The sequence below is a fragment of the Mastigoproctus giganteus genome, chromosome 7, assembly GCF_048544385.1.
Source record: "Mastigoproctus giganteus isolate SK-2022 chromosome 7, ASM4854438v1, whole genome shotgun sequence".
Classification (NCBI taxonomy): domain Eukaryota; kingdom Metazoa; phylum Arthropoda; class Arachnida; order Uropygi; family Thelyphonidae; genus Mastigoproctus; species Mastigoproctus giganteus.
The window spans coordinates 223,535,766-223,552,608 of record NC_143581.1 but is presented as its reverse complement, the minus strand read 5'-3'; the positions used below and the strand labels follow the sequence as shown (position 1 = coordinate 223,552,608).

At 35.2% G+C, this 16,843-nt stretch overlaps 1 protein-coding gene across 1 annotated transcript in view; it reads left to right on the top strand.

Annotated features, from left to right (window-relative positions):
• Nucleotides 1-16,843, top strand: part of LOC150083724 (calcium-activated potassium channel slowpoke-like) — a 668,330-nt gene that overhangs the window by 628,957 nt on the left and 22,530 nt on the right. The window contains 2 exon segments of the mRNA XM_090378165.1: nt 5,468-5,662; nt 13,528-13,695. Coding sequence (XP_090234291.1) covers nt 5,468-5,662; nt 13,528-13,695 — 363 coding nt within the window.

Below are 16,843 nucleotides of genomic sequence, written 5' to 3'. Positions count from 1 at the left end.
TAATACTAATACTAATAGCGAAATTGAGAGTAGGAGTGTGTTATAAGCCTAATGACTCTAATGAGTACAACAAACAACTGTACAGAGAAATAGAGTGGGCCAGTAACTCAGATTGTCTTAAATGGGGGATTTTAACTTCCCAGATATTGACAGGAACTTGTGAGTTGCAGTCAATATCTGCAAGACTTTTGTAGATTAATTGGATGATTGCTTTCTACAGCAGCATGTTTGAGAGGCAACCAGAGGAAGTAATACTCTTGATCTGATTATCAGCAGTGATACATCATGCATTAAGAATCTGCAGATAAAGGTGGCCACTGTGACCAATAGGTGGCACTGATGTGGGATTTACTTAAAGACATAACTACTAAAGGGAGGGATTTTTTCTTTCGTAAAGGTGACTACAGTGGTATAGGACAGTTTTTTAATTCTATACTATGCACACAGAACCAACAGATAATGTTACCAGAAATTCTAAATGGAAAGCATTCAAGGAATCTTAGAAGCCTACTGGGCTTTACATGCCTACTAAGAAATACTGTTCAAGGTTTAGGCCTAAATGGATGTCATATGAACTAATGAGACTCATTAGCATTAGTAGGGCATACGATGCAAGAAAGCAAGCTTATATAGCATCAGCCAAAAAAAAAAAAAACACCCTTCCCATTTTACCCATCCATTCACTCCAAATTTTGACTAGTTCTGCTTTCAACTTATTTAAGTTGCTGACCTCCACTGCAACAGACGGAAGTTTGTTCCAACTGTTCAACCACCCACTAGCTAAAGGCAAATTTCTGCACATCTATTATACAATTGTCGTTTTTCAATTTGAATTTATACCCACTGAGGTGAGTAATCTGAGTAAGAGGAAAAATCTCATTAGCATTGAGCTTATTCAATCCATTCAAGGCCTTATAGACTTCAATTATATCCCCTCGCAGATGCCTAGTCTCCAGAAGCAAAATATAATTCTTCAGCAAAATTCTAATTTGATAAAGACATTAGAGTCAAAATTAATAGATACAGAGTTGTGTGTGCAATGATGCGCATCACTGCACGCACAACTCTGTATCTATTAAATTTGACTCTTAATGTCTTTATCAAATTAGAATTTTGCTGAAGAAGGGGTCCATTTAACCCTGAAAGCTACATGTCATTTATCGTTTATTATTAAAACTTTACTGGATCATACAGAATTTGTCTGTTTATCTACTATGGAATCTAGTACAACAGGCCCATTTATCTACATTCCATAACTGTTTTGAACAGTGCATATTCATCTTATCTGATGAAACTTTTAACCTCCAAGATTTTTGTTTACCTAGTGAATTGTGTAATATAATGTTTATATACAGGGTGTTTCAAAATTATGTATATACACTTTTAAAAATTTATATTTAATGAACAATATGCACCAATTTAATTTTCTTACTCATTTTGTAGCTTAAAAATACCTCTTCTTGTCACCTTAGCAGGTGACAAGAAGAGGACATCAAGAAGTAATGAAAACATTGAAGCTGTAAGAAATGCAATCTTGTGCACCCCAAGAAAATCAACAAGACGGTGTTCACAAGAGTTTTAAACCATACAAGAGGTTTAAATTAGTGATGTCAAAATGGTTATAACCGAAACCGGTTATTTTAGCAGATTTATAACTATTCGATAACCAGTTATTAATGTCCGGAAATAACTGGTTATTTACTTTTTTGGTGCGTTATAAAATTTGAATGGTATTCTACTGCATAATTGACAAGATTGTAGTTTTTGATAAATAATTTTCTGAAAGAGGGCATATTTTGTGTTATATTGTCGTTCAATGCTACAAGCGTTGCTGTCATATTTCAATATATTTTAAGAAATAACAAATAAAAAATAAGTAATTGAATGACAGCGAATATTTATACACAAAAATATATCTAACATCATTTTTGTTTTATATTTATAATGATATATGATATGATTGGTTTTTATTGTATGACAATGGTGATGTTTTATTATCAAGCATGTAATAAATTCATTAGATATTTTGACTGCAGTGAATTTGTTTGCATATCACAAGGAGATCATTTATTAGTCCTTGATTATTTTCCATTTAATTTTTTTGGAACAGAGTTTCAAATTATATCAGTCTTATATTTTATTATATTAATTTATTTAAAATTATTTTTGGGGTTTTTCAAAATGAATTCAAAGAAATCAGAAGTATGGAATTATTTTAAAAAAACCGATCAGCATTCTGCTCGCTGTTCTCAATGTTCCATCAGTATACAGTGCAAAGGAGGTTCCACAACAGGACTGCAAAATCATCTACAGAAACACAACATTACATTTGAAGATGACAATGCTACTCCTGACTCTGCAAAGAAACAAAAAATTGAAATCGGTTCTATATTGACATATAAAACACGAAAGTTTAGGTGAACTATTGTCTGAATGTGCAGTGAAAGATAATTTTTCAATTAGTGCAATAACTAATTCTAGAGCTGTTCGCGAATTTATCGTGAAAAGTGGCTAGAAATGCCACAAAGTCGAGCGACAGCAAGAAAGTTAATCGTTTCATTTTTTAAGGGCAAAAGTAAAGGTAAAATTGAAACAATTTAAAAGTAAAGGTAAAGGTAAAATTGAAACAGAAAGATGAATTCATAAAGTTAATTAACAATAATGTCAAATTTCCCATAATGGTTGATGAATGGACTAGTGTTACCATGAAGCGTTATCTTAATGTGACTTTACACCTAGAAAAAAAGTAATTATAATTTGGGACTGATTTACATAAAAGGTAGTTGCAACGCCCTTCATACTAAAGAAATTGTCAAGAATTCAGCATTGAATTTGAAAATGACATTGTTGGATCTACACATGATGGTGCAAAGGTGATGCAAAAGTATGGTTTGTTAACTGGAGTTGAGAACCAGTTATGTTATAATCACGCTATTCACTTAGCTGTTCTTGACGTTTTTTATCAAAAGAAAAAGGAATCACTTGACGAAGAGGTTAATGAAGATGAAACTGATGATGTATCCGATTCTGATGATGACTTACAATTAGAAAATAGTTTAGATATTTCGTATCAGAATAATAATGAACTGGAATTAACAGAAAAGTTAAATACAGTTGTAACGTGTTCCCCAGCACTTATAAAAGTTTTTAAAAATTCAATTCTTCAAAAATATGTAGTTGAAGAAAAGGGGAAAGAATTGTCACTTCTAGATGTGAAAACTGGATGGAATTCATTACTTCCAATGTTTGAAAGATTAGTTCTTGTTAAAAATTGTATTAAAAAACCTCTACATGATATGGGACAAAATCATGTACATTATGAGAGTGATTTCAAATCTATGGAATTAGACTATGTATATAAAGTGCTTAGCATCATAATACACAGCCATTTCTGAATAAACAGAAAATTTTTAAGGTGGCATCGTTTTAGGTTATATCTCATATTGTGAATGCCTTCACAACGAGTTGCCATGATATTGCACTACTTCGAATAAGTAACGCTTCACCTAAGGAGAAGACTAGTGTTACTTATTCTCAGATAGGTACCACCACCCAGACAGCACTGTTTCAGGGCTATTCGTCAGTGAGTGGGTAGCCCTGAAACAGTGCTGTCTGGGTGGTGGTACCTATCTGAGAATAAGTAACACTAGTCTTCTCCTTAGGTGAAGCGTTACTTATTCGAAGTAGTGCAATATCATGGCAACTCGTTGTGAAGGCATTCACAATATGAGATATAACCTAAAACGATGGCACCTTAAAAATTTTCTGTTTATTCAGAAATGGCTGTGTATTATGATGCTAAGCACTTTATATACATAGTCTAAATTTGTTCGCAGCTTGAGGCTCTAGCCCTAAATGCGCCTTAATCTATGGAATTATTAATAAAAATTTTAAAACCAATAGAATTATGTGTAGTGAAACTTAGCAAATAAACGACGACATTGATAACTGTGGACGGTATTTTAAAATTCATGTTTGCAAAACTTGAAGAAATAGACAATGATTTAAGTATCAAAATATTAGAAGCATTAAAAAATAAAGTTTTTGAATGCAGGAATAAAAAATTAATATCTGTAATGAAATTTTTACAAACAGGAAACCTGCCTAAAAATAATCAAGATCAAGATGACCTAAGCTATGTTCAAAAGTCAATTTTATATCTATTTGCAAAAACATTAATTATGAGACTATTTCCTAATAAAGATACAAGTCTTTCTGAAAATAATGTTACTATGATGGATAGTACCGAAACAAATAGTAACACTGACATAAATATGTCACTTGTCGATGAATTAAGAGCACTGTTGATGGCTGTTTTAAGTCCAATAATTGTTCAAAAACTGATGACATTCAGAAAGAAATGAAATTCTTTGAAAGTACAGGACAATGCACCAAAACTTTGGAAAATCTTCATAATGCTCTATTAACAGTAAAGCCAACTTCCACTGCTGCAGAACGAATTTTTTCTATGTGCTCCACTATACAAACTAAGATTAGAAATAGAATTAATCCCCAACTTTTTTAGATGCATTTTTTTACTTAAAGTACTACTTTTTGAAAAAATAAATTTTCAAACTTTATATTATTTGTTTTAATTGTAATAATTATTTAATAAGCAATAAATGTGATTAAATAAAGAAATATTTTTACTTACTTTTTTTATATTATTGATTTGTTTATGTAATTCATGTTATTAATAAAAAAATTGCAATTGTCAGTGGCATATTGTTGTACTACTTCTTATAAGCCAAAAAAATGCATTGGTTAACCGGTTATCTAGCCCAAAAACAATCGGATAACTGGTTATTTGACATCCCTAGTTTAAACCATACAAGTGTTTTTAGAATGATGAAGGAATTAATAATCGTGCACAGCTGTGTGCGATTACCTTGATAATGAATTTCATGATTAATGGATAGGTTGTCGAGGAAGTGCTTTTGAAGGTCACCAGATCTCATCCCTTTAGATTTTTTTCCTTGGGGATACTTGAAAAATCGGGTTTACAGTCACAAACCACAAACATTGGAGGAATTGTAAATGAACATTCAACAAGAAGCAGAAAACATTTCACCTGATTTGTGCATTTCGGTATGTAGATCTATTGATGATATATGCCACTCGTGCATTAATGCTGGTGGAAGGCATTTTGAACAATTAAAGTAAAGTTTTACTGTTGTAAAAAAATTAATGTGTTTTGTCTTTAAAGTATCAAAAAAAATTTATATTTGTATATATTGTTCATTTAATATAAATTTTTAAAGTGTGTATACATAATTTTGAAACACCCTGTATATTGTTTTATTTGAAAGACTGAGTGGTTTATATTTTGTTAAATTATTGATATCCATATGTTACACAAGGAAATACTAGTATATAAGTTTGGCCTAAATATGAAATATTATAGCATATACAAATATAAAGACTACTTCTATATCTGCTTTCTTCTACCACTTATTCTTGTTTGTAGACATATTTCAATGCAAATGCCTTGACCCTGATAAGGTCACTTGTCACTGGAGGTGCCACACCAGAATTAGAACTTATCCTTGCTGAGGGTGCAGGGTTACGTGGTGGCTATAGTACTGTGGAGTCACTATCTAATAGAGACCGATGTAGGATAGGACAGATTTCCCTCTATGATGGTCCATTAGCTCAGTTTGGGGTAAGTAATGTAATGCATTATATGAATATTTTGCTAAACTCAATGTGAAATGATTTTATATATATATATATATATATATATATATTTTTTTTTTTTTTTTTTTTTTTGATAAAGAAAGCAATTAACTTTTAATATTCAAATTTCATTTCATCATACAATATAGGTCAGCGTATATTGAAATATTTTAATAAACAGAATAGAATTAATTTACAATAGTTCCCAAATAAATTTAGGGCAAACGACATGACATACACCTTAAATAAATATCAATATACTTTTCTTTTGGAGCAGTGTTTTTAAGATGAAATGCTTCCCCCAATATGAGATCAATGTGCTAAGCAACAAACCTAATATGAGATCAATGTGCTAAGCAACAAACCTAATATGAGATCAATGTGCTAAGCAACAAACCTAATATGAGATCAATGTGCTAAGCAACAAACCTAATATGCTCATTGCTGTGCACAGAAGGAAGCTATACCCTATTTTTACAATTACAAAGAAATGTATACTTTTCTGCATCTGCCAAAAAAAATCCCTAATTACTCATACTTTTGTCATCATCAAAAAGTGACAATCCCATTCCACTTTGAACTTTCCAAACTCTCTGCCTTGGCGACCTTGTCAACTAAGTTATTCCAGTGATCTACAACATCATGCTTGAAGGTAAATTCCACCAGTTCTATTGTGTTACTGCCTAAGGTTTTATATTTGTGATCCCTAGTTCTTCTCTCTCTTACAGATGAAAACTACTTCCCTCATTCACTTTACCGATCCTATTCAGCACCTTATACACCTTGTTTATGTTCTTCCCAACCACCCAAAATGTCTAGTTCCAAGCTTTGTAGTCTGCACCTTCTAAGCCATTATTCACAAGGACATAGAGAATAGCAACCCTTGTCAGTTTGGTTGCCCTTCTTTGGGCCCTCTCTAGAAGTCCTATGTTTGTTTTTATGTGTAGTCTCCAAACCTGATTATGATATTCCAAATGCAGTCTCACTGTCATCTTATATCTTATAAAGAGATGGAACAAAAACAGTCTTCACCCTACTTGCAAAGAGCCTTCCTAGTCAACTGTTTACACAGCATAGTAAATTTCATATTTGATTATATCTCAATTTCTAAGGTTTTTTTTTTTCATCGTGAACCACTTTTAATTTTCTCTCTCTCTCTCTCTTTCTCTCTCTCTCTCTCTCTCTCTCTCTCTCTCTCTCTCTCTCTCTCTCTCTCTCACACACACACACACACACACACACACACACTATAAATAACTTCTGTATTTCTGTTTCCAGGTGCAAAATACTGCATTTAGATGCATTAAATTTTTCAGATCATATCTGCAACCAAACAAAGTCATTTGAAGTAGTGTAACCTTGTTTCTGGTCATGTTGCTGCAAACAGGTCATTAACTTTCATCTGATCGGTAAACTTTGCAATTTCCTCTTTAATAAAATTAAGGTTTGATCAGAAACAGGAGAGGCCTGTTTCTGATCTACCTTAACAGAACTGATTCCAGAGGAACTCCACTTACTGCTGGCTAACTCTAAAGAATGTTGATGTTTGACTACCTTCTTTCTCAAGCTTTTAGTTAGCCTATGATTCAACACATATCCTTCCCTGTAATCCCAGTTTTCTTCAGTTCATATAATCCCCTGAGACTCTCTAAAATCCCTTGCACCTTGGAAAACAAGCCACAGGGGATTTTAAGAGAGTACTCAGAGTCATTGTGGAACAAGTAAATACATGGGCTGTGTTAGGGTAGCTAAGAATAGGAACAGGTGCATGTATACTTGTATGCACAGCAATGCTAGAAGTTTGGTAAATAAATTTGATGTGTTGGTCAAAACATCAAAGGTTGTTGTTGTTGTTTGGTTTTTAGGAGCATTAGCAACTAAGGCCATATTGCTCCGGGGATATGCGGTGGTCATTTTCTGACCTTTCCGCATCCTCCGTATTTAGTGGTGACGGGCTCGAACCCCGGTCTAATCAAGAAGCGTATGCTACGCACTGCGCTCCTTCCCACCTGGCTACGGAGGCGCCTCCATCAAAGGTAGATATTGTTGGAATATCAGTTGTTGTTATTTGATTTTTAGGAGCATTAGCAACTAAGGCCATATTGCTCCGGGGATATGCAGTGGTCATTCCCTGACCTTTCCGCATCCTCCATATTTGGTGGTCACGGGCTCGAACCCCGGTCTAATCAAGAAGCATGTGCTACGCACTGCTGCTCCTGCCCACCTGGCTACGGAGGCACCTGGAATATCAGAGACATGGTGTCACACAGATATAAGGAATGCAGAAATGGAATTTGGAGAGTACAATGTGTACAGGAAGATAGACAGGATAGGAAGGGAGGAGGGGTTATGCTATTAGTTAAGAAACACACCAAGGAAGTACAGCAAGTTGACATGGCTGGACAGTGCAATGTTGGTCAGTTTGGTGTGACATAAGCACTGGGAAAGCAAAATTGAGAGTAGGAGTGTGTAATAGGCCTAATGAATCTGATGAGTGTAATAAACAACTATACAGAGAAATAGATTGGGCCAGTAAATCACAGTGTCTTATAATGGGGAATTTTCATTTCCCAGATATTGACTGGAATTTGTGGGTTGGTCACTCACACACTAGCAAGGCTTTTGTGGATTTACTGGATGATTGTTTTCTACAGCAGCATGTTCGAGAGGCAACTAGAGGGAGTAATACTCTTGATCTGATTATCAGTAGTGATTCTTCATGCATTAAGAATCTGCAGATAAAGGAACCACTAGGTGGCAGTGATCACAGTGTGCTGAAGTGGGATTTACTCAAAGAGGTAACTATCATCGGGGTAATGGGAAGGGTTTTTGCTTTCGTAAAGGTGACTACAGTGGTCTGAGACAGTATGTAAATTCTATACGTCAATTCTATACATTGGTAACATCATCAGTTGGTGGGACCAACGGATGACGTTACCAACAGCAAATTCAAAATGGGAAGCATTCAAAGAATTAATCTTGGAAGCTACTAGGCATTTCATACCAACTAAGAAATACTGTTCAAGGTTTAGGCCTAAATGGATGTCAGATGAACTAATAAGACATGTGGCAGAGAAGAAAAATGCATGGAATACATATAAGTTAGCAGGTGACATGGAAACCTATGATAGATATAAGCTGGTCCGTAACCACGACACAAAGGTTAGGCAGGCAAAGGCAGATTACGAGAAATCTTTGGCAAAGGATGCTAAGAAAAACAGCAAAGAGTTCTTCTTATGTAACTCTAGAAGGAAGGGGATGAATCATATTGGTCCACTTGATATCAATGGTTCAACTGTTGATGATCCTGTTCATGTAGCTAACAAACTAAATGAGTATTTAGCATCTATATTCACACATGAGGAGTTATTCAGGGAGGGCAATGCAAGAGGTTAATTAAACTCTGGCAGTGAGCTAGATGATTTTGTAATAACTGAGAGGAAAATGGAGGAGAAATTGTTGAAGATTAACATAAGAAAGGCACCTGGGGTGGATGGGATCTATCCAGTTATATTAAAGGATGCAGCAAAGAAACTAAGCAAACCTTTAGCAATAATTATGAGAGCTTCCTTGGACTCAGGGGAGGTAACCATAGATTGGAGAAATGCAAATGTGACTTCAATTCACAATGGAAGATAAAGGAAGATCAAAGGGTAACACAAATAATTACAGACCTTTTAGTTAACTTCGGCGCCTCCATAGCCAGGTGGGCAGGAGCAGCAGTGCGTAGCACACGCTTCTTGATTCGATCGGGATTTGAGCCTGTGACCACCAAATACGGAGGATGCGGAAAGGTCAGGGAAGACCACTGCATATCCCCAGAGCAATACGGCCTTAGTTGCTAATGCTCCTAAAAAACCAAATAACAACAACAACAACAACATAGTTAACTTCTGTTCCAGGGAAATTAATGGAGGAAATGGTTAAAAAAAGCACTGCAGGATCATCTAGACAAGACTTCAGTTATAGCTCGGACACAGCATGGGTTTGTTAAGGGAAAGTCTTGTCTGAACAATTTGATTGGATACTATGATGTGGTCACAAAGGAACTGGATGCAATAAATAATTTTGATATCATATATTTGGATCTTAGAAAGGCTTTTGATACTGTTGCCCGTGGAAGACTGCTGCACAAATTGGAGCAGTGTGGCATTGGAGGGAAATTGCTGCTATGGATAAAGGGATGGTTGAGTGAGAGAAGACAGAGTGGTAATCAATGGATACTGCTCTTTGTGACTAATGTTATTAGTGGAGTCCCCAGGGTTCAGTGTTGGGTCCATTGTTTTCTGTATTTATTAATGATATTGATAATGGCATTTCTGGTTTAATGTCCACGTTTGCAGACAATACGAAGGTTGATAGGGTTGTTAATGACACTAATGACAGTACACCGCTGCAACAGGATCTAGAAAAGTTGAGCAGATGGGCTGAGAGGTGGCAACTGAACTTTAACATTGACAAATGTAATGTAATGCATATGGGAAACAGTAACTCCAGAGTAACGTATCAACTGTGTGGTACTACACTCAGGTTGGGAGAGAATGAAAAGGACCTGGGGTAATTGTGCAGGCAGATATGGAGTTTTCTGAGCAGTGCAGACAGTTTGCAAGAGTAGCTCATGGTGTCTTGTCAGTGATATACAGGAATTTTTCTAGCAGGGATAAGGAGGTGATTATCCCCTTGTATAAGGCAGTGGTCAGGCCACACCTTGAGTACTATATACAGGTCTGGAGGCCTCATTTTAAGAAGGATGTAGAGCTGCTGGAATGAGTACATAGAAGGGGAACAAGATTAGTGAATGGAACAAAGGGTTGCTATTACAAAGAAAGGCTTAAATTTTGCAAATTACACTGTCTGGAGACTAGGCACCTGCGATGTGATCTGATTGAGGTGTATAAAACCTTGAATGGTTTGAGCATGCTCAGTGCTGATAGGATTCTTCCTCTTGCTCAGAATAATTGCCTGAGAGGACATAAATTCAAATTGAGGAAAGACAGTTATAGGATAGATGTGCGGAAGTTTGCCTTTAGCCAGCGGGTGATTGATTGCTGGAACAAACTTCCATCTGTCGTTGTAGAAGTTGATAGTTTAAATAGATTCAAGGCAGAACTAGACAAACACTTGGAGCAAGTGGATGGGTGAAATGAGAAGGTTTTTTTTTTAGCTGATGCTATATAAGATTGCTATCTTGCATCATGTGCCTTTACTAATGCTAATAGACTTTTGCACAGAATTGTATCAAAGCTTTACTGAAATAAAGAGCAGATTTATTTCTTGCATCTAACTGCTTTATGACTTCATTACAATAATTTGCCCATCAACCATGCATTAATGATACCATTCCTACTGAAATGATCCTGTATCATATCCTTACTCACAGACTCAATGATCTTACCCACCATCTGAACAATTATAGTTGCCCATAACTTCTTTCACACCACTTCTGTAAGCTGGGGGTGAGGGCGGACATTTGCACTTCTCCAGTCCATTCTGAAGTATAACGATGATCAGGCTTAGCCTTATGGTTTTCTAGGCCCAAGGTAGCATGCTGCAGCACCCCCACTGCCTCTGGTAAGTATTATAGTTACCCAGTTGACTCCCCTACCCCAACCATCGCTTACAGTGGCAGACTGTTTGATTTACATAAGTTCTGGTTTTTAGAAACTTCTCCCCCACATGCTATAGACAGAATTCTGAGAGCAGTGTAACTATTAGTGAACAATTTATGAACCATATGTAGTGAGTATGCTCTATCAGGTGGCAGATTAAGGATAGTTGGGGCCCCTAGGCAAATTATATTTGGGGTCCCCCAAAAAAATAATAATAAAAAAAAAGAATAAAAAATAAATAAAAGTTAGGTGGCAAATAAATGAAATTTTGTACTTTTGAATTTTTTGCTTAAATTTTCGTTTAAATTAATCAAGATTTTTATGATGTTTACTGAAAACATTAATCTATTTTAGAACACTATAGGAAAATTTCTTGACTTGGGGCCCCCAAAGTCTGGGGCCCCTAGGCACGTGCCTCATTGCCTTAATGGGTAATCCGCCACTGTCTATCAGCAACAAAATATAGTTATCTTTCTTTCTGTTCGCCTTTCTCTTGCTATTTTGTGCATATCTCGTGCTTGGATTTTTGCCTGGTAATTGCTTATCTCCTTTTTTTTTTTAATCAACTTGAGTGCAGGACCCAAGGCAACTGTCTCACTTGCCTTGCAATAAGGCTAATCTCCTAATGATGATCCCATTAACACTTTCAAGAATGGGTTCCAGACAGGGTATGAGCCACCTGGAGTGAGTTTTTCAGAGAGTTTGAAAGAAGCTCGTAGAAATTTAAAAACTATTTACATAAATGCTTTTAAATATTAATTTTGTTCATTAGATATGTAAAAATATAGTAAAAAAACGTATAAAAAGAATTAAAAAACATAAAAAAATAAAAACTCATCATTACTTTATCCTCTAGTTATATATATATATATATGCAAGGCGGAATTAATAAGTCAGATAAATGTGAAGATGGAAGTGTAAATTACACAAAATTCCAAAGGCTAATAGGAAAAGGGTAGCAGAAATAGGAGATATTTTAGGTGTGAAAAAGAAAGAAAGAACATGAATATCCTATATGTTGTAATGATTACAATAAAACATTCCACAGTGCAGATAGCCATTTTTGAAAAAATGATTAAAAGTCTGAAATTTTTCATGATATGCACACAATAGCAGGACAAAAATTAATTTGACAAATTTATGCACATAAAATGCTAAACTGACATTTACAATAACTCTAGTATAACTATAGTCATTGTTACATGTCAGGCATAGCCTCCTTCTGTACATAGTTATGATAGCCTCTTTCTGTACATAGTTATGATAGCCTCTTTCTCTTACATAGCTATGAGCAAACTGGATTTGCTATTTAGTGCATCAATCTGGTATTGTGGAGGCATTTTGCCAAAAGTTGCTTTGGTACTGCACTGTTCTAAGTAAAATGTACTGCTCTGATGGAGAAATATATTGCTTTTTATGTGAAATGTATGCTGCTACCCAGACATGGGTTTCAGCTCTAATTGGAGTCTCATTGGTGTGCAAGTAGGCATTGTGAAGACCTGAACAACCCTGTGATGAGATACATCCATGGTATGTGAGATGCAAGATGGTGCAATAAGTGAGGTAGGCATAGTTAAGTCTAGAAAAAAAGCCTCGAGCTATGAAAGCTATAGAGTTATTGTACATGTCAAGCATAGCATCTTTCTGTACATAGCTATAAGCAAACTAAGCTTGCAACTTAGCACATATACATATACAATAGCTATAGTTTTTATAACTTTTCAATAACTCTGTATTGCTTTCATAGCTTGAGTCTTTTGTCCTAGACTTAGCTATGACTAAATATAACTTTAATGGAAACGATGAGTGTTGGAAAAAGATAAAATGTATTTAAATTTTGGAAATTATTTTATTTCATTTTCTTTTAAAAATCCTATTTTAATTATATTTCTGAAGCCATAGTTGTATTTAAAACATAATGACACTTTCTCTCTTGTTTTCCTCATTATTTAATGGAACGAATATCACTTTTTATACTGAAATTTACGTTGATAATTGTAATAATAATGCCATATTATGAATACATGTTAATACATAAAATGTGATAATTTTGAAAATGTATTTTTCTGCATATTTTACTTAAAAGCTTTAAAAAATATTAATACATTTATAAACAGAGGTAAACACTTTTATGTGCATTAACTTGAATAATTTGTATAACATTTTAGATTGATGTAGGTCTGATTTAGAGCTTTTGCTTACCTGCTAATAATTTTATTTAATTTTTTCTTTCTTCTTTCAGGAGGGTGGGATTTATTGTGATTTATTTGTCACAGCACTTCGGAGTTACGGGATGCTATGTATTGGCTTGTACAGGTTTCGAGACACAAGTTCATCTTGTGAAGCATCATCAAAACGTTATGTAATTACTAATCCGCCCGCTGATTTTACCCTTCTCCCAACTGATATGGTAAGATCACTTTTGCAAATGAAAGCCTTTTCTTATAATCTTAATTATGAAACAAACGATAAAATACTTTATTGGAATGCTTTAGTTGCCATCGTAATCCAGGAAGCATCAATAAATATGATGTTGCAAACCAATTCCCAGGGTAGAAGCTCACATTCACCACCAAGACTCTTCTCCTCCACTTAGGCTTCTCAGACCTGAACCAGACCCAAACAGGTTGCAGCAATTGTGCTGCTCTAGAAACCCTAAGAAAATAAAATATTGAAAAATATCAAACTAAACAAATGTATAGTTTTAAATTATAATTAATCCAATATAAGCAATGGTCATGTGCATCGATGATTAAAAATCTAAGACCTTTCTTTATTATGCACACAGTAGCAAGACAAAAACTATTGAATTTAACTAAAGTAAATGATAATAATAGGATGTGATAACTATCATAATGTCACTGATGATACACAAAACTAAAACACACCTACACTCATACACATATATAAAGTTATTTGAAAGCTTACCTTTCTTTGGTATTACATAAAATAAAAACACAAATCAATGAATTTTGATTCTCTTCTAACATAACTTTTTTAAACATGCTCCTAAAAAATGACAAAATGACAAGCAACCTGTCCAGTCAACTCTCAAAACAAGCCACCAAAAGACAAGTATCATGAAATAAAAATTCAAATTCTCTTCCCAAGTCTAAAATCCAACAAGAATTTTTTTTTTAAGTTGTATGAAATAATGTAAGTGGCCTTATGTAGGAATATAGGAATTTTTCTAGCAGGGATAAGGAGGTGATTATTCCCTTGTATAAGGCAATGGTCAGGCCACACCTAGAGTACTGTATACAGGCCTGGAGGCCTCATTTCAAGAAGGATGTAGAGCTGCTGGAACGAGTACAGAGAAGGGCAACAAGATTAGTGAATGGAACAAAGGGGTGCTCTTACAAAGAAAGGCTTAAGTTTTGCGAATTACAGTGTCTGGAGACTAGGCACCAGCGAGGTGATCTGATAGAGGTGTACAAAGCCTTGAATGGTTTGAGCATGCTCAATGCTGATGGGATTCTTCCTCTTGCTCAGAATAATCACCTGAGAAGGCATAAATTCAAATTGAGGAAAGACAGATGTAGGATAGATGTGCGGAAATTTGCCTTTAGCCAGCGGGTGGTTGGTAGGTGGAACAGACTTCCATCTCTTGTCGTGGAAGTTGATAGCCTAAATAAGTTTAAGGCTCAGCTGGACAGGTATTTCGAACAAACAGATGGGTGAAGTGGAAGTGGTTATTTTTTATTTATTTATTTTACTTTTTTTTTTTTTTTTGGCTGATGCTGCATAAGCTTGCTTTCTTGCATCAAATGCCTCTACTAATGCTAATGCTAATGTTGTAGCAAGTGAGGAAACATTTTCACACGTTCACTCAAATCCCCAATAGTTGATGGTCAGGTAGGGCATCTCATGTTTATGGAATCTTTGTGTAATGCATTTGTAATGTTTACAAATAATGTTTACAAAATTGGTAGATTTGTGAAATTACGTTGGATGCCCGGATATATTGTGAATGATGTTACCGTCCTGAATAAGGTAAATGTTGGAAGTGATCACAGAATGGTAAGATGTACACTTGATATAGATGTAGGAAAGGAAAGGAAAAAACTGACTCGAGTAAATAATACAAAGGTCTTTGAGATAACAGAGGAGGAGAAAAAGCACTATGTACTGGAACTTAAAAACAAGTTTGAGCTTCTGCAGACTTCTGAGGATCAAGATATCGATGAGGAATATTACAACTTTCTGAAAGTGATAAAGCCCAAGAAACCTATAGAGAAACAGAAATCCAAAGAAGAAAAAATTAGTCAAGAAACACTTGTCATGATGAACCGAAGACGACAAATGAAGAGCAAGAAAAACACTGACAGGGAGAAAATTGAGTATACTGAGTTATGCAAAGCCATTAGAAAGAGACTCAGAGAGGATATAAGAAGATTTAACACAAGAAAAGTAGAACAAGCATTAAGGGAAAACAAAGGATTTAAATCAGCAGCCATGAGCAGTAATACAGAAAGACAAATGATACTGAAACTGAAGAATAGCGATGGTGTACTTATAAACAGCAGAGAAGGCATAAATCAAATAGCAGAAGACTACTATAGAGAATTATACAAGGAGCGAGGAAATGATACCAGCAGTGGGGAAGATGGATTGCAAAGTAGCAACACATACGACATACCCGATATTCTTCCTGATGAGGTAGAACATGCATTGAAGAAAATGAAGAATTGGAAAGCCCCGGGGGAAGATGAAGTTACTGTAGAGTTGTTAAAATTGGGAGGAAGAGACATAACACAAAAACTGGCAAGGCTCTTCACAAAGTGCATTAGAAAAGGTGTGACGCCTAAGCAGTGGAATAATGCAATCATAGTTTTGCTGCATAAGAAAGGAGATAAATCAGAAATTGGAAATTATAGACCAATTAGCTTGTTATCCCGCATCTACAAGTTGTTCACAAGGGTCATTACTAACAGATTAGAAAGAATACTTGATGAGAATCAACCGAAAGAGCAAGCTGGCTTTAGGACAGGATTCTCAACTATGGATCACCTTCACGTAATATCACAGCTAATGGAGAAAGCAAATGAATATAAAACACCATTATGCCTGGCATTTGTGGATTATGAAAAGGCATTTGACTCCATACAGCATAAGGCAATGTTTCGGGAACTGGAAAGACAAGGCATAGATACCCCATATATTATGATTTTGAAGAAAATATATGAGAGTGCTACCTCCTTTATTAGACTAGACAAAGACAGTAGCAAATTTAAAATCGAGAAAGGAGTTCGACAAGGAGACACAATATCTCCGAAGATGTTTACTGCTGCCCTTGAGGAAGCTTTCAGAAGATTAGACTGCGCAGAAAGGAGTCAATGTGAACGGAGAGTACCTAAACCATTTACGATTTGCAGATGACATTGTGGTTATAAGCCACGATCCCAAAGAATTAGAGGAAAATCTTAATCAGTTATGCACAGTTAGTAAGGATTTTGGACTAAAGATGAATATGGCTAAAACAAAAGTAATGATGAACAAGTATGCCACGGAAAGGGAAATAATGATTGAAGGAGCAGTAATTGAAAAGGTGGAGTCAT